The sequence below is a fragment of the Bos indicus genome, chromosome 3 (assembly GCF_029378745.1).
Source record: "Bos indicus isolate NIAB-ARS_2022 breed Sahiwal x Tharparkar chromosome 3, NIAB-ARS_B.indTharparkar_mat_pri_1.0, whole genome shotgun sequence".
NCBI classification, from domain to species: domain Eukaryota; kingdom Metazoa; phylum Chordata; class Mammalia; order Artiodactyla; family Bovidae; genus Bos; species Bos indicus.
The window spans coordinates 12,508,317-12,527,694 of NC_091762.1; the positions used below are offsets into that span (position 1 = coordinate 12,508,317).

General features: G+C 41.7%; 1 protein-coding gene across 2 annotated transcripts; it reads left to right on the forward strand.

Moving 5' to 3' along the window:
* Positions 1 to 26: 26 nt before the first annotated feature.
* LOC109556720 (CD5 antigen-like) lies at positions 27 to 18,047 on the forward strand. Of its 2 annotated transcripts, XM_070784111.1 has the most exons (7): positions 28 to 217; positions 4,497 to 4,523; positions 6,585 to 6,908; positions 12,326 to 12,649; positions 13,898 to 14,209; positions 15,343 to 15,663; positions 17,044 to 18,047. In XM_070784111.1, exons 1-7 carry the CDS (start codon positions 190 to 192, stop codon positions 17,061 to 17,063), a joined length of 1,356 nt encoding a protein of 451 aa, XP_070640212.1. In that variant the 5' UTR covers positions 28 to 189; the 3' UTR covers positions 17,064 to 18,047. The 2 variants fall into 2 exon arrangements, with proteins under 2 accessions (XP_070640219.1, XP_070640212.1); XM_070784118.1 differs by lacking the exon at positions 4,497 to 4,523 and having other exon boundaries at positions 27 to 217.
* Positions 18,048 to 19,378: the final 1,331 nt, after the last annotated feature.

Sequence of the window (19,378 nt, forward strand, 5' to 3'; positions counted from 1 at the left end):
GCAAGTCCAGCTCTATCAGTCCTGACCTCTGAGCCCATTGGTTTCTAGTCATCTGATAAAGCCTCTGCTGCAGACAAGACTTGCCTCCTTCCCTCCTCACTGCACACTTGCAACCAAAGCTGCATATTCCTGTTGTGGGGCCTCCTTCCAGCCTTCTATTTCAGTTCACTATCTTCAGCCATCTGGGACATGGCTCTGTTTTTCTTCTTGATCTTTGGTGAGTATTTCTGCTCCTTTGGGTCCAGGCTTCAGAGTACTATGGAACTGCCCATCTGGTACAGATCTAGGTATCTTTCAGGGAAAGGCTCTTCCCTACACTCCTCCTTTCTCTATATCTGGTAATTATTCTAAATCCCCAAAGCCACTTAATCTATGCTGCTGCTACTGCTAAGTCGCTTCAGTCGTGTCCGACTCTGTGCAACCCCAGAGACGGCAGCCCACCAGGCTCCCCCGTCCCTGGGATTCTCCAGGCAAGAACACTGGAGTGGGTTGCCATTGCCTTCTCCAATGCATGAAAGTGAAAAGTAAAAGTGAAGTCTCTCAGTCGTGTCTGACTCCTAGCGACCCCATGGACTGCAGCCCACCAGGCTCCTCCGTCCATGGGATTTGCCAGGCAAGAGTACTGGAGTGGGTTGCCATTGCCTTCTTGGAATCTATACTCAATTTATAATCCATCTTGATTACTAGAAAACTTTATATTTCCCTATATTCACACTATTTATTCAGTAATAGTTTATACTATTGCTTTTTCACACAAATTTTCCTAAATGCACTATTTATAAAAAGACAAATAAATGGACCATGGGTAATAGCAAGAAAAGGAAGTAGAACTGCAGAACAAACACCTTTCATTGATCATATTGATTCCTCTCAAATGTATTTCATGTGTTTCCCTAGTTTTTCCCAGTTTCTTGTTGCTCAGATTAATTTAGAGTATTTTGGGATTTTGGAATCAAAGAGATCTGGATTTCAGTTTTTGCTCTTTGATTTCTTAGCTGTCTGAATTTTAAAGTTATCATAGCCCTCAGAAATCTCATTTTCATCTATGAAGTAATGTTATGTTCCTCAGAGGTTTGTTAGGAGCCTTTCCACAAGATAAAAGAGCCTGCTAGGTCCCTTCCCTAATCAGTCACATCCATTTTAATTTTCCTGATGATCCAGTATACCATTGAAACCTACCGGCCTCTCAGTTGGGCATTTGTGTGTTCTATGCACAGTGCTGGTCACAGTCCTAAACGCCCATACACCCCTTATGTTACCTAGCAGATAGTCCCCCACCTCCTGTTGTGAAGTTACTATTGAATCTCTTAGGCTTATCTTCAGTTGCACCTCCTTCATGAAGTCTTTCTGATCTGTGATACTCATGGTGATCAACCCCACTACAGAGTTCTCAAGTCACCTCTGGGCTTGGTCACTTTCACACCTATCAGGCTCCTCACATTCAGTTTCCTTTGCATATATACATGCTTTCTGTTCTTTTTTAGACTTGTAGAGTGCTATGCATGATATAACCTTGACTTTTAGGCAATTGCAGACAAAGTCTTTTTGAATCATGTTGTTATCAACCAATTATTTTTTTTTCTTTTTTTTTGTTTTAATTTTATTTTATTTTTAAACTTTACAATATTGTATTAGTTTTGCCAAATATCGAAATGAATCCGCCACAGGTATACCCGCATTCCCCATCCTGAACCCTCCACCCTCCTCCCTCCCCTCCCCTCCCTCTGGGTCGTCCCAGTGCACCAGCCCCAAGCATCCAGTACTGTGCATCGAACCTGGACTGGCGACTCGTTTCATACATGATATTATACATGTTTCAATGCTATTCTCCCAAATCTCCCCACCCTCTCCCTCTCCCACAGAGTCCATAAGACTGATCTATACATCGGTGCCTCTTTTGCTGTCTCGTACACAGGGTTATTGTTACCATCTTTCTAAATTCCATATATATGTGTTAGTATACTGTATTGGTGTTTTTCTTTCTGGCTTACTTCACTCTGTATAATAGGTTCCAGTTTCATCCATCTCATTAGAACTGATTCAAATGTATTCTTTTTAATGGCTGAGTAATACTCCATTGTGTATATGTACCATAGCTTTCTTATCCATTCATCTGCTGATGGGCATCTAGGTTGCTTCCATGTCCTGGCTGTTATAAACAGTGCTGCGATGAACATTGGGGTACATGTGTCTCTTTCCCTTCTGGTTTCCTCAGTGTGTATGCCCAGCAGTGGATCATAAGGCAAAGCAAATATTTGGAAGAAAATATTCCAGGACAAGTCAATGAAATAGATGGATTTGCCTAAAAAGCTCTAGGCTGGAAGTCCAATGATACTAACTTCTTCAGAAAGATCCTATAAGATGGGGTGGTGTTGGGGGATGATGAGTTTTGAAGTTCAAAATACTGGGTTTCAGAGACCACTGATAGTCACAGCACTCTCTGTATAGCATTTGCTATTGTTCAGTAGCTAAGTCGTGTCTGTCTCTTTGCAACCCCCTGGACTGCAGCATGTCAGACTTCCCTGTCCTTCACCATCTCTCAAAGTTTGCATTGGGATGGAGCCTAATGAGTAGATGAGTCTGATTACAAAGAGATCTTGTAGGAAGAAACTCTGATCATTCAAAGATGTGCTGATACTTAAACCTGGAAGTTTGGGAATTAGCATAGAACTGCTTTCTGCATTCTTAACCAGGTTCAGCAAACTACAGCCTGCAAACTAAGAATGGATATTACATTTTTAAACTGTGGGAAAAGTCAAAAGAATAATATTTTGTGACACATGAGAATGACACAAAATCTAAATTTAATTGTTCATAAATAAAGGTTTATTGGAACACAGCCAGGCTTATTCATTTACATGTATATGGTTGCACTGACAGAGCTGATTGGTTATAACAGAGACTGTGTAGCCCATGAAGCCTAAAATATTTGCTATTTGGCCTTTCACACAAAAGTTTGCTGACCATTGTCTAAATGCAGTGTCAGTGAACACAGAAAAATACTGCCATTTTCCTTTATGTGAAAGGTTGCTGCTATGAACTGTGAATGATGCTGGGATTCTTGGCCTCTGGAGGAGAGGCATTCAACCTGGGGCCAGTGATGAGGCTGGGTTGCCAGAGCTTTTTGTGTAATCAAGTTTTATTAAAGTATAAAATAGATAGAGAAAGCTTCTGACATAGACATCTGAAGGGGAACACTTCCATGAATAAAATATACTGATGTTTTGAGCCATTATGGGTTCTGAGTCTTTGGTGAACAGACTTGAAGAAACATAAATAAGGTAAATACATTAACATAGCTTAAGAAAAACATTTCCATAAGAAAAATGCATTGGTTAGCTCAAGGTTTGAGAAAAGTTAAGTTCAGGTGGAACCAGGTGTTGTCATGGCAACACAGAATTTTAAAAGAACCCTCCTTTTAATTTTGTATAGAGAAGGAAAACAAACAAACAAACATTTGACATTTGTAGTTTATTTCTTCCACTTGGGGACCCCTAGCCTTCCTGCTTGTTACCCTCTCATATGCCTTTCAAGACATCTTTATCCTCCCCAACCGTGCATCTGTTGTGGAATCCGGAGTTGCAAAGCATACCTCAGAGGACACTCAAGAGAGTGGAGTACAGTTTATTATGCCAGCGGGTCCAAGGGGAATAGTTCCCAACAAGGACCCTGATGTTTCTGAGAGGCCCAGTTTTATACACCCCCCCCACCTGACCCCTGCCACCGCTATGTGACTGGTTACATGTTAGCAACCTCTTTGTTGTATATGATTGAGTTTTACAACAAATAGGTGCTAGGAGAACAAACAATTAAGGTTAAGGGGGGTGGGGGGGCAATGATTATACATCAAGGTGGATATCTCCATGGTTAATCTAACCGGGGCAGTCTGACCTCAACTACAATCTCCGTTTGTCATCCGTAGGGAGGGAAGTCTCCAGCAGACCTGGTTTTCACTAGCAAAGGTTTTCTCACTCTTGGGCAGGGTTCAGTCCCAGTTCACATCCAGTCTTTAAGATGGATGACAGGCTTCCAGATGGAGTCTCTCTTGCTTCTCTCACAGTGGCCCCAACACATCTTCCCAGAAACCTCCAACATGTTTTCCTGTTGGACTCAGATACTACATCACCACACTTCTAGTTTAGGTGGTCATCACCGATCAATCTAATAGATTAAAATCGAAAATCAAATCTATCCATGCCTGGGGTAGAGCCAACATCAGATGGAAAGGGAACATGATAAGTCTAATAAGCCATGGTAGAATGGATCTTTTTGGCTCTTAGTTTCCATGTGTTTTTTTAGCCTGGTCATTCTAGGAGAAGAAGAAGGATAAGGAGAAGGTCTCAACAAGGTCTAACCTTGGAGGCTGTGTATTTACCTCTGTCTCACAAAGTTCAACAAAACTTTCTAGAGAGTTGTGTTTTTGAACAAAGCTTTGGCAATTGACTACTTGATCTCATTCACTTCTTTCTCTCTTTCTTTCTTTTTTATTTGCTCAGCCTTTAGCACTGGACCTGGACTTCTAGGTAAGAATTTTGGGGTCCTAAGAGGGTGGACTTTCAGCTCTGGAGAGTGGAAATTTTGATTTCCTGTGGCCAGGGAGAGTGGCTGTGGTTCAAAAGAGCCCCAGTAGATTTTCTTTCTGGTTTCCCAACCCACCAGTCTTATATGGGTAGATTTCCACTTCCAAAACTTAGAGAAAATTTGAATGGTTTATACTGCAAAGGGATTCCTTTCCATTTGGCCTGTGTGACCCAAGATGTTAGCCCAGCTCTAGCTCCATTATGTAACAAAGCAGATGGTTTTCTTTCAGGCTCAGAAGACACCTCACCTCCTGGGAAATAAACTTTCTTCTGCCCTTCTATATTCTACTACTTCCTGGTCTCTCTGCCAACTTTAATGTTATCATTGAACTAGAAATGCACCAGCCTCTGTGCACCTCATGGTTTCATCAGCAGAGTGCAGGCTGGATTTCAGTGGCCACTGCCCACCTTTTCAAGGAGACTTTCAGCAGAGCACAAACAGTTCAACTGAGGAGAGAATGGGGAAGCACAAAGAGAATTAGTCTGTGGAAGAGGAAGCCTCTGGTGGTCCAAAAATCAAGGGGACTGGTTAAGGATTACGAGTTTCTTTGACATTGTCTCTTCAACCTATTCTTTCTCTTGATAGTAGAGGCTTTATGAAAGAGGGGCAGCTGCAAACTCTGCTATGAATGTGGAGGATCTTACACCCTGCTTGATCAATTTGCTTCCTTAAAGAAATGCTGCTTCTGGGTCCCAGTCCAATACTCCAGATGACCTGGTTTTTCTTCTCTGGCCTCCAGAGTTATGCCTTGCTGCAAGTGCCAGGAGACAGCTGCTCTCTTTATATCCAGGGAGGGAGGACCCACCCTGGGTCCTTGTCTCTCAAGCCCTCAGCTAATAAAGTAGGCTAAAACACTGTCTAGGACACAACTGCCCTGATGAGCTCCTTTGTTCTTCTCTCTAACTTTTAAATCTTCTCAGCCCTTCTTTTCCCTTTAGCTGCACTTCTTTGATGTATATTCTCTTTCTCTCTCTTAAACACATTTCTTCTCTCCTACAATGTGATCTAGTCCTCTACTCCGTGGAAAAGGAAAACTTATTTAAAACCAAAATTTGAGGGCTTCCCTGGTGGTCCAGCAGTTAAGATGCCATGCTTCCAATGCAGGGTGTTGGATTTGATCCCTGGTTGAGGAAGTAAGATCCCACATGCCATGTGGCATGGCCAAATAAAAAATAAACCCAGAATTTTATAACTCAGAATAAAATAAAATAGCCTGTGCATGATCCTGATATCGAATATTTGCTAGAGCAAACAGTAATGCCTATCCTAACTCTAATCATACTTACAATGATCCAGAAGTTATTTCTAGATGACTTTTCTTGAATTATATACACATGCCTTAAACTTCAGAGTGCAACAATGGTAACTTTTCTTAGTTTTTTATAGTTCAATTTTAATTTTTGTCTCTAACCTCCATTCCTCATGTAATTTCCCTCAAGAAATTATAGAAAAGAGGAGAGAAACAAGAACAAATTAATAAATCAAATAGAAATTTCTCAATGCAGCTTAAAATCAACCAGGTCAGATGTCTTTCACCCAACTACTTCTTCTGGGGTTGATGCCATGTTCTAGGGAGTTTGTGCAGAGTTGAGACAAAGTAGTAGAAATTTGGGTCCTAAGAAATTGTATTACATTCACAGAGGTGTCTGAGTTGTTCCACGTAGCCCATGTTGTCATATACTGCTCATAGTCTGATAGACCACAGGCCACAAATACAGAGTCAAAGGTAGGGATATTAAACCTGTTTTTCCAAGTTTCACCAAGGGCCAAAAAAAAAAAAAAAAGTTTAAATAATAATAATAATAAAAGAGTGTAGTAGAACCAGAACTCAGAGATGGTGTCCTGGAGCTCCTGTTCCTTGTCTTCCCTTTTGACCACTACTTTCTCACCCTTCAATTCTCCACATCCTGAAAATGGTAGTAGAATTCCAAGAAGACTGCATACATACCTGAGTACTCCCTGGGCCACTCCTAATCTCCAGCCAATATCTCATTTCTTTGCAGAGTCTCCTCCCAAAGTGCGACTGGTGAGAGGTCCCCATCGCTGTGAAGGGCGGGTGGAAGTGGAACGGAATGGCGAGTGGGGCACTGTGTGTGATGATGGCTGGAACTTGAAAGATGTGGAAGTGGTGTGCCGGGAGCTGGGCTGTGGAGCAGCCAAGGGGACACCAAGTGGTAATTTGTATAAGCCACTGGCAAATGAAAAACAAAAAATCTTCATCCAAGACGTCAACTGCAATGGGACGGAGGATGAATTGATTGAATGTGACCTGGTGGAAGACGTTTTTGATTGCTCCCACAGCGAGGATGCAGGGGCAATATGTGAGAGTGAGTATGGCAGGACTCAAAGACTATATGCCAACTGCCCATACCCCGCATGACCAGTCTTTGTCCTCTTTATCTTTATTCTCCACCATGAACTAATGGTTAACTGATTCCTGTCCTTCACTTCCCACTCTTTCTCAACTGTGGACCCTGGAGACAAACATATCCTCATCTAGAACTGTTACTCCTCCTTGGTTGAGCAGTGGCACTAGTGATAAAGAACCCACCTGCCAATGCAGAGACTTAGAGACGTGGGTTCAGTCCCTGGGTGGGGAAGATCCCCTGGAGGAGGGCACAGCAACCCATTCCACTATTCTTGCCTGGAGAATCCAATGGACAGAGAAGTCTGGTGGGCTACAGTCCATAGGGTCACACAGTGTTGGACACGACTGAAGTGACTTAGCATGCACACTTGGTTGACCTAATGATTTTGTCTTAGTTTCAATCTTAGTTTTTCTTTGTTTCAAGAAAACAAAGAACCTGAACCTGATTCCAAGAACCTGATATCCAAGAACCTGATTCTCTTTTTCACACACACAAACATGCACAGATCTAATAACCACTAAACATTTGTATCTAAAGCTCAGTTGGAATTATGGGGAAGAAATGAGCTCCCAAAATATAATGTAAGTTTTTCAGTTCTCAAGGAGACTATCATCTAGTTAGGTAGACAGGAGATGCTCATAGGAAACCAACACACAACAACTGTGTATATATATATGTATGAATGAGTGCATGCTCAGTCGCTTCAGTTGTGTCTGACTCTTTGTGACTCTATGGACTGTAGTCTGCCAGTCTCCTCTGTCCATGGGATGCTCCAGGCAAGAATACTGAAGTGGGTTGCCATGCCCTCCTCCAGGAGATATTTTCCACCCAGGGATTGAACCCAGGTGGATTCTGAACTCACTGAGCCACCTGGGAATCCTATATATATATATATATATACACATATTCATATACAACAATTATATATATAGTATATATTATATTAATATATATGTATATAATAGACTAGTCCCTTAGCCAAATCACAGTCTAATTGAAAAGGACATAGACACACAGAAAGTTATTAATGCATAGAAAGCAAATATATGAAAGGAATAAAGGAATACAACAACAATTACATATATATATATATATATAGGCATTAGAAATTTGGGCCCTGAGCAATTGTAGTTCATTCTTATAGGTATCTGAGTCATTCATTGTAGCCCATATTTTCATATACTGTTCATAGTCTGATAAACCACAAGCCACAAGTCCAAATGTTGTCCCTCCAGGTACAACAGTCCTCTCCCTGAAGGCTTGGCAAACTTAGATCTTCTTTATCACTATATCTCTCTGGGCTGAGAGGACTTGATGGGATTGCTTCAAGCCTATTAAATAGAATCCTCTTGAGGACAGCAATGCTAACTATCTTGATAATCACTGTTCTCTGTGTTCATAAAACAGTACTTGGAATGTAGTATCCAAAAGTTTGTTTCCTGATAGGCTTGTCCCTTGTCTCCCTACACAGTCCTCTGTACTTCATGTCTAAGTTTTGATTTCCTCAGAATTTACCTGGACCTGGAGAAGGAAGTGGCAACCCACTCCAGTATTCTTGCCTGGAGAATCCCATGGACAAGAGGGCCTGGCAGACTACAGTCCACGGGGTTGCAATAGTCAGACACGACTTAGCGACTAAACCACCACCCCCACCACATGCAGGTGACATCACCCTTATGGCAGAAAGCAAAAAGAAACTGGGGAAACTCTTGATGAAAGTGAAAGAGGAGAGTGAAAAAGCTGGCTTAAAACTCAACATTCAGAAAACTAAGACCATGGCATCTGGTCCTATCACTTTATGGCAAATAGACAGGGAAACAATGGAAAGAGTGACAGACTTTATTTTCTTGGGCTCCAAAATCACTACAAATGGTGACTGCAGCCATGAAATTATAAGATGTTTGCTCCTTGGAAGAAAAGCCATGACCAACCTAAACAACATATTAAAAAGCACAGACATTACTTTGCCAACAAAGGTCCAACTAGTCATAGCTATGGTTTTTCCAGTAGTCATGTATGGATGTGAGGGCTGGACCATAAAGAAGGCTGAGCGCCAAAGAATTGATGCTTTTGAACTGTGGTGTTGGAGAAGACTCTTGAGAGTCCCTTGACTGCAAGGAGATCAAACCAGTCAATCTTACAGGAAATCAGTCCTGAAAATTCATTGGAAGGACTAATGCTGAAGCTGAAGCTCCAATACTTTGGCTATCTGATGCAAAGAACTGACTCCTTGGAAAAGACCCTGATGCTGGGAAAAACTGAAAGCAGGAAGAGAAGGGGATGTCAGAGGATGAGATAATTGGATGGCATCACTGACTCGAAGGACATGAGTTTGAACAAGCTCTGGGAATTGGTGATGGACAGGGAAGCCTGGCATCCTGCAGTCCATGGGGTCACAAAGAATCAGACATGACTAAGCTACTGAAGTTAACTGAACTGAACTGGGAGGTACTCTGGGTAATATAGAGACTTGAATAATATCTGCTTCTTGACATTCAAAGATTCTTAATTTAGCAGGTAACACACACATATGTAAATGACTTAAATACAGCACAAATTGCTGTTTAAAAAATAAACTAAATGCATAAGGAAGTTAAAAAAAAAAAAAAAAAGAATTTACCTGGAGACTCTGTGAAGCCCATCTCCCACTCCAAACACGTACAGTCTTCTAGACCCAGTTTTAGGGCTCTGAGACTTCGAGGCTCTGACTCTTCCCTTACTCAGCACTCTCTGTATTTCTTCTGAGCTAGGTTCTTGGACATGGGAAAATGTCATGGGAAGTAGCAAGGATGGTTGGGAGTGGATCACTGATACTGAGAGAGAGAGTCAGGTTGTTTAGCCCAAATTTTATCTAGACATCTCCATACTTTCAGTGCAGGGGAAATAGGTTCAATCTGTAGTCAAAAAACCACAATCCCACAGTGGCTAGAATGAAAAGCACATTACAGAAAGTTAATCAGGATGAAAAATCACAGGGTTATGTCCCAGATTAAGGGACAAGATAAAGCCCCAGAAAAACAACTAAAGGAAGTAGAGATAGGCAACCTTCCAGTAAAAGAATTCAGAATAATCATGGTGAAGATAATGATAGTAAAGATCATAGGATCTCAGAAATAGAATGGAGAAGATGGAAAAAATGTTTGCCAAAGACCTGTAAGAACTAAAAAACCAACAGAGATGAACCATACACTAGAAGGAATCAGTAGCAGAATAACTGAGGCAGAAGAACAGATAAGTGACCTGGAGGACTTCATGGTGAAAATCGCTGCCACAGAACAGAATATAGAAAAAAGAATGAAAACAATGAATACCAGACTGAGAGGCCTCTGAGACAACAGTAAACACTCCAGCATTTGCATTATAGGGGTCCCAGAAGGAGAAGAGAGAAAGGACCGAAGAAAATATTTGAAAAGTAGATGAAAATTTCCCTAACATGGAAAAGAAATAGTTAAACAAGTCCAGGAAGTGCAGAGTCCCAGGCAGGATAAATTCAAGGAGGAACACACTGAGACACACACATAGTAATCAAACTGACAAACGTTAAAGACAAAGATAAAATATTAAAAGCAACAAGGGGAAAATGACAAATAACATATAAGGGAACTCCCATGAGGTTGTAAGCTGATTTCTCAACAGAAACTCTACAAGCCAGAAGAGAATGGTATGATATATTTAAGTGAAGAAAGAAAAACCTGCAACTAAGAATACATTACCCAGCAAGACTCTTATTCAGATTTGATGGAGAAATCAAAAGCTTTCCAAACAAGCAAAAGTTAAGTGAATTCAGCACCACCAAACCAGCTTTACAACAAATGCTAAAGAAACTTCTCTAGGCAGGAAACACAAGAGAAGGAAAAGACATACACAAAATAAACCTAAAACAATTAAGAAAATGGTAACAGGATCATACATATGGAAAATTAACTTAAATGTAAATGAATTAAATACACCAACCACAGGACTTAGACTGACTGGGTGGATGAGAACATGTGCATGTATGCACTTACACTTATCATAGCACTCTACTTAACTCCCCAAATTATATGTAATTTTTTTATATTGCTAGGTTAATCATGTTTCTATAATGCCTTGCAATTGTAGTTATCTTTTATTTTTTGTCTGGCTATTGATTGTGAAACTAAAACATCTTTTGTTATTGTCATTATGTAATTAGTGGCTTTTTAATACCATTGGCCATTTTTCTGGTCAACAGAAAAATAAAAGAATTCCATATCACTAAAACTACCTTTTAATAGAAAAACCTGTAGTCACTTTTCAAAATCCAGATGCATATTAGAATTATCTTGGAAATTTTTGAAAAATGCAAATTCTGAGGGACTGCTTTTTATTTCCAAAGCTCCAGTTGCATTTCTAATGAGCCACCATGTTTAAAAACAACTGGATATATGATGACCTTTTACTTTTATCTGGTCTGTTTCAATTTTTCTATTTCATGTTCAGTGCTTCATGTTTTAGTTTCATTTAGTTTATGTTTTCCAGTTTCTCCATCATTTTTTTTTTTGATGTTCTCTCTCAAGCCTTTATCAAGCACAGTAGAAAAGCCTTGGTATACATATATATATAGTTTGTATAATATATATATTTTAGAAAATATATAATTTTTTGCTTAGCTAAAACACTTATGACTTTTTGCCTTCACTTGTTTGACCTAGTATGAATAGAATGCTAGATTTCTAATTTATATTCACTCAAAACTTTGATATAGTTCCACATATTTTGGCCTCTAGGATCACTGCTGGTAATCTAGAAAGTTTATTATCTTAGATTTAAAAAAAAAAATGAATGAGGCTTGAAAGTTCTAATCCAATTCTGAGAATATAAAGGAATACTATGTTGTTAAAACAAACAAACAGGGAGCTAACTTGTGATACAGTATTATTAGCTGAAATACAGATTTTGTTCAAATTTCACACAAAATGCATATATATATATGCTATACTTTATTTGGCAGAAAGGTAATTATAAGACAAACTAAAATTTTATGCAACGTATTTATGATCATTATAGCATGGTGCATCTTAATTCCTGTTAGAAAATATACTTTTGAAATAATCATATGAAGCCCTTATTTGTACCAAATCCAAAGGTAGGGATATTAAGCCTGTTTTTCCAAGTTTTGCAAAGGGCCAAATGAAAATACAGTTTAAATAATAATAATAATAATACAAGAGTGTAGCAGAACCAGAACTCAGAGATGGAGTCCTGGAGCTCCTCTTCCTTGTCTTCCCTTTTGACCCCCACTTTCTCACCCTTCAGTTTTCCACATCCTGAAAGTGGTAGAAGAATTTCAAAACACTGCATACATACTCTCTGGGCCACTCCTAATCTCCAACCAATATCTCATTTCTTTGCAGAGTCTCCTCCCAAAGTGCGACTGGTGAGAGGTCCCCATCGCTGTGAAGGGCGGGTGGAAGTGGAACGGAATGGCGAGTGGGGCACTGTGTGTGACAATGGCTGGAACATGAAAGACGTGGAAGTGGTGTGCCGGGAGCTGGGCTGTGGAGCAGCCAAGGGGACACCAAGTCGTAATTTGTATAAGCCACTGGCAGATGAAAAACAAAAAATCTTCATCCAAGACGTCAACTGCAATGGGACGGAGGATGAATTGATTGAATGTGACCGGGTGGAAGACGTTTTTGATTGCTCCCACAGCGAGGATGCAGGGGCAATATGTGAGAGTGAGTATGGCAGGACTCAAAGACTATATGCCAACTGCCCATACCCCGCATGACCACTCTTTGTCCTCTTTATCTTTATTCTCCACCATGAACTAATGGTTAACTGATTCCTGTCCTTTACTTCTCACCGTTTCTCAACTGTGGACCCTGGAGACAAACATATCCTCATCTAGAACTGTTACTCCTCCTTGGTTGAGCAGTGGCACTAGTGATAAAGAACCCACCTGCCAATGCAGAGACTTAAGAGATGTGGGTTCAGTCCCTGGGTGGGGAAGATCCCCTGGAGGAGGGCACAGCAACCCACTCCAGTATTCTTGCCTGGAGCATCCAAGGGACAAAGGAGTTCGGTGGGCTACAGTCCATAGGGTCACACAGAGTTGGACATGACTGAAGTGACTTAGCACGCATTTGATTGACCTAATGATTTTGTCTTAGTTTCAATCTTAGTTTTTCTTAGTTTCAATCTATCCAAGAACCTGATTCTCTTCTTCACACACACAAATATGCACAGATCTAATAACCACTAAACATATGTATCTAAAGCTCAGATGGAGTTATGGGGAAGAAATGAGCTCCCAAAATATAATGTAAGTTTATCAGTTCTCAAGGAGTCTATCATCTAGTTAGGTAGACAGGATATGCTCATAGGAAACCAACACACAAGAATTGTGTATATATACATATGCATGAGTGCATGCTCAGTCACTTCAGTTGTGTCTGAGTCTTTGTAACCCTATGGCCTGTAGCCCGCCAGACTCCTCTGTCCATTGGATGCTCCAGGCAAGAATACTGGAGTGGGTTGCCGTGCCCTCCTCCAGGACATCTTTTCCACTCAGGAATTGAACCCAGACAGGTTTCCTGAGTCTCCTGCATTGCAGGTGGATTCTGTACCCACCGAGCCACCTGGGAAGCCAATACATACACACACACACACATATACAACAATTGTATACATATAATTGCTATATTTCTTTATTCCATTCATATATTTGCTGTCTATGCATTAATAATTTTCTGCGTGTCTATCTACTTTTCCATTAGACTGTGATTTGCCTAAGGGACTAGTCTATGTTTCTCTTTGTTATCCCACAGTTTGTTATTAGACAAACAGTCACCAAATGTTTGTGCCCGATGCTGACGTCTCATTCTTATTTCTGAGAAAGATTCAGAGTTAGGAGCCCCCTTATGTGGGAAGGCTATGTTCTTGCAGGGAGCAGAAACTTAATCTTTCTTTTCCCACAATTCCAGGGACTGTGAGGCTGGTTGATGGCCCTGGGCGCTGCAAGGGGCGCTTGGAGGTGAAGCACCAAAAGCAATGGGGCACCGTGTGCAAAGCAGGCTGGAATCTCTCAGCTGCGAAGGTGGTGTGCCGGCAACTGGGGTGTGGGAAGGCCACACTGATCAAAAGATGTTGTAACAAGGATACCCAGGGCCAAGGACTCATCTGGCTGAGCAATGTATCATGCTCAGGACAGGAAGAAGACCTTCAACACTGCCTTTCTGGGCTTGAGGGGTATAATAACTGCACCCATGATGAGGATACATGGGTTGAATGTGAAGGTAATACCTATAAGTCCAGTGACTAGGTTTATTCATGAATTTGATTAAATAGAGTTCTATTTAATCAGTGTTTATAAAGAACTACTCTGGTAGCTCAGCTGGTAAAGAATCTGACTACAATACAGGGGACCCTGGTTTGATTCCTGGGTCTGGAAGATCCCCTGGAGATGGATAGGTTACCTACTTTAGAATTCTTGGGCTTCCCTGGTGTGTCAGATGGTAAAGAATCTGCCCACAATGTGGAAGACCTGGGTTCAATCCCTGGGTTGGGAAGATCCCCTGGAGGAGGTCAGGGCAACCAAGTCCATTATTCTTGCCTGGAGAATCCTCATGGACAGAGGAGCAGAGTCAAACAGGACTGAGTGACTAAGCTTAGCACTCATGGAGCAAATAACCATGGCAAAGCTATTTAATTGTGCTGCTCATCAATTCTCTAGTTTTTAAAATGTAGCTAATGATACTTGCCTTTGTACATGAAAATGCTTTAAACAGTATTAAGTGCTGCTCCTGCTGCTGCTGCTGCTGCGTCGCTTCAGTCGTGTCTGACTCTGTGCGACCCCATAGACAGCAGCCAACCAGGCTTCCCCTCTCTGGGATTCTCCAGGCAAGAACACTGGAGTGGGTTGCCATTTCCTTCTCCAATGCATGAAAGTGAAAAGTGAAAGTGAAGTCACTCAGTCATGTCCAACTCTAGCGACCCCATGAACTGCAGCCCACCAGGCTCCTCTGTCCATGGGATTTTCTAAGCAAAAGTACTGGAGTGGGGTGCCATTGCCTTCTCCAGTATTAAGTGCTAGATTAATATAAAATATAATTATATTGAATTGTATATAATAGGGATAGGACACACAATTCCATGTACTTGTTGAACTCTTCAATTAAAAAAAAAACTACTAGAAAGTCATTCATAAGTATTAGACTTTTATAAACTAGATGGGAAAGTAAAAGGTCTTATTTAAGAAATAGACCTGGGGCACATGGATTGGAAACTAGAACAAGGGCTATTATCACAGAAATGCAGGCAGGTAGAGAGCTTCAGAAGTGCTGATGGGATTTGAATGAGGATGTAGATGATGTTTTTTTTTTTTTTTTTTTCTTCTTTCCATGCCCCACTCCATCCCCTGACCCTGCAGATCCCTTTAAATTGAGGCTGGTAAATGGAGACACCAGCTGCTCTGGAAGACTGGAGGTGCTGCATAAGGGCATATGGGGCTCTGTCTGTGATGACGGCTGGGCGAAAAAGGAGGAGCAGGTGGTGTGCCAGCAACTGGGCTGTGGAAAGCCAATCTTTGTACCTGCCAAAGCACGGAAAAAGTTTGTCCCTGGAAATGGGCGCATCTGGCTAGATGATGTCCATTGCAAAGGGGAAGAGCAGTCCCTGGAGCAGTGTCAGCATAGGTCCTGGGGGTATCATGACTGCAACCACAAGGAAGATGTGGTTGTATTCTGCTTGGGTAAGCTCCGTAGATTGAACCCTTGGGGACTGGCATGGAGGGAGGTGAAGAAGCGGGTGGTGGGGTGTGAACTCTGAGGATAAGTGTTATTCTACTACTGCTGCGCAGCTGCCCATAATAGTTAGCTACTTTGTGTTACTTCAAGGGATTACTTGAGACTCCTAGTCATGGATAGAATGATAATAATAGTTTAAAAATCCCATACCATACAGTTATTGCATGTGAGAACAAAAGAGGTTTTGAAAATTATTGAATTGACACCTTTATATTAAATCTGAAGAGAGTAAGAGTCAGAGAAAAGAAGCAACTTTCCAAAATCATAAAAATTGTTTTCAAATGATGGAGCAGAACTAAAATGACCAGTCTCGGCTCAGCCCAGGATTAGTTGACTTAGAGGACCCCAGGTCTCAAACTGTAAGTTAGAACTGTAGGAGATGGTCCCACTTCCTTCTACCTATTGTCACTACCCAGATTTTAAATTGATCTGTGGGAATGGGGCTGGGGGAGGGGGCTCTTTGTGAATATCCATGAGAGTGTCTTTTCAGAGAAGCCAGGGTTCCAGCTGTAAATTGTAGACCTCCCTCTACTGTTGGGCTTCCCTTGTGGCTCAGCTAGTAAAGAATCTGCCTGCAATGTGGGAGACCTGGGTTTGATCCCGGGATGGCAAGATCCCTTGGAGAAGGGAAAGGCTACCCACTCCAGTATTCTGGCCTATGGAATTCCATGGACAGTATAGTCCATGGGGTCTCAAAGTGTTGGACATGACTGAGCAACTTTAACTTTCACTTCACAGGAGAGTAAAGGCAGAAAACTTGTCCCCATATGAGTCAGGAAATGCAAAGCATAGCCCTTGGGTGGCTGACTCAAGAGAGTCACAACTCTGAAGCCCAGCTTTGTAATAGTGTGGGATGTGGCATGCAGGGCTGCCTGGTTACCTACTCAGGGAATTGTGTAAGAGCTGAGAGATGATCAAAAATATGAAGAGCAGCTAGTGCCCAGAAAAGGAGGGCTTTAGTGATGGAAGTCTAGTGTTTGAGTCTTGAGCCTGCCATTCTGAGGCTAGTTAATCTTAGCTAGTCAAAAGGAGATACTTGTTCCATTTCTCTGGAAAAGCTTTGTGATTGTGGAGGGTGAGAAGTGCTAATATAAGTGAATATGGTTTGTGACTCACATGGGAGCTGGTTGAATATGTCTAGGGCACTGAACTAGATTCTGACGTGGTTCACATCAGTGTGAGATAGGTATGTGATTAGGATCTGGGAGGGCCTCCCTTTCCTATTCTGGGAACCAGTCTTCTTTCTTGACCTCTTTGAGTTTGAATGAAATAATCCCTTCTTGACATGTCCTCATCCTTACTGTACATTCTTCTTCTCTTTACAGAAGGGCAGCCTGACATTTGATGTTTGGCCTGACTCCTGCAGGGCCTGAGTGTCCTTTGCTTTCTCCTGGCCTCAAATGGCTTAGTGCAAGTGCTGGGCCTGCAGGCTCAGCTCCCACTCCCTCAGCCCCTCAGCAAGAATCTGAACACTCTGCTCTCAGAGCCAAGTACCCCCATCACCTCCTGGAGATATGAGTTGTTGAATTCTCTCTTGCCAAGGAAGATGACCTCCCAGTCACCTGCTCTTCACTGCTGACCCTCTGGCATTGATTCTGGCCCCTCCTGCTTCTTTTTAACTAGCCTGGGATCCCCAGGTCTGTTCATTTGACCACTACAGGACATTTCTAAGACCAAACCTACATGTCTGTAAAGAACATGAAAGGAAGGAGACAACAAAAGGAACATTTGAAGGGGAATATGGGTAAATAATGAGATGAAACTTGAGGGAAAGCTCTTTGAATGCTTTTTCTCAAGCCTTCAACACTTTTTCTTAACCTTCAACAATTAACATCTCACTATTCTCCTGTGGTCTGATAGAAACAGACACATTCTTTCAAGAGCAGAGCAGTATCCTGTAATCCTAGACCTTTCATGACACTTGGAAAAGAAGTATCACACCCTCTGAATGCCCATAATAAAATACCTTTGTTGACTATCCATATACAACTTGCCAACATGGTGTGCATTTAACAAGAAGAATCCCACAAATGTATTTTAATTTCCCCAGGAAAAATGTATGGACCTGTGACTAGAAGGGAAAGGAAGAGATGCAGAAAGAATTTGGGGGAATCCATCGTTGTGCCTCATGCCAATTGGATGATATCATTTTAATTTTGTCAACTCAGATTTTAGGGTCTGTAAGTCTGATGCAAGACAGAATGATACTAAGGAGAGAATCATGGCTTGGTTCTACAAACTGACAACTTCAGGCTCTGAGACTGAGTTGAGTACCTGTTATGTGTCTGCATTTATGCTTGCTAATAAAGTAGATGTTAAACAGGCTCAAGAGTTGCCTCTCTGTGTGGTATGCTCTTTCTACCCAAGGGGAAAGCAGGTGCGTCAGTTTACAGGGGTGGCCTTACAGGTAGGATTAGCTAGAAGAGAACCTGCTGGCAGATGCAGTCATGTGTGTAATACAGCTCTCTCCTCTGGATGGAGAACTTTCTATTTCCTATCATGGGAAAAATAGAGAAACTTAGCTTCATAAAAGAGAAGATGACCTAACAGACACTTTGGTATCGATCGTGTCTACTCAAAGAGATTTTGCCTCTGTTTGATCAGTTATCTCAGGTCTTCCTGATTTTCCTCACAGATTAGTATCATGTTCCCTAAACCATGTAATATCAATTGGGTTGGCCAAAAGTTCATTTGGGTTTTCCCATAACATCTTATGGACAAATCTGAATGAACTTTTTGACCAACCCAGCAGAATCTAGAGACCTGCTGAACTGCCTTGATTGAGTCATTGAAAAGCTCTTTTATCCTAAGTAGAGTAGAACAAGGTTGGAATTTCACAAAAGAAACTTTGATTTCCTTTTAATTTTACATTAAAAGTTCTTTAGTAAAATTCTAGCCAGTAAGACACCTGAGAACCAGTCAGATAAAAGCAACAGCTGTTGGAGGAGGCCAACTGATCCAAAAAAGCAAGAAGGCAAGACATGACAAGCCTAAAAGGTAGACTTAGAGGTCTAATAAGAATGTGTCATTAAAGAGGAAATTGAGAAGCTGAAGGACAAGGTTGACACTAGCCTGCTAGCACAGTCCAGGAGAAAAGTGTCTCCTGACCCGAGAATATGGCTGTTTATCTTGATTTCCAAAGTGGACATGTATAAAAATAGTGTATCAGAGCCTGAAGAAATTAGCATAGTGACAACGACTGAGTGCTCGTGAACAGTCATGTGTGTTTCTTCTTCCTGGACATGCCGCGAGTCCATCCCAGGTTTGTCTTACTAGAAGGTACCCCAGCCAGATTTCTACCCCTGCCCTGGCAAGGCAATGGAGTAAAGTGAACCCTTGCATTCAATGAAAATGTTACCCCTTGAGTATTTTAGGAGTTTCCAGTTGGCATATGCATTATTCCCGAAGAATCTGTCCTGTAACTGGCATCTCCTGACCCTTGCCCCATTCCAGATTCTAGCAACTCCCAAACTGCTCCACATGCACATGCTCACTACACATTCCTACAGGAGTCCTGGGCAGCAGTGGGCCTCCAGGCCTGTGGAGCTGGAGCCACACACCAAGCATCTATTTAATCTCCAGTAGGGAGGGAGACACTTTTCTCCTGGACTGGAAATTTACCCTGAGGCTGCAGCTGCAAATTGGCCACACTCAGTCCCC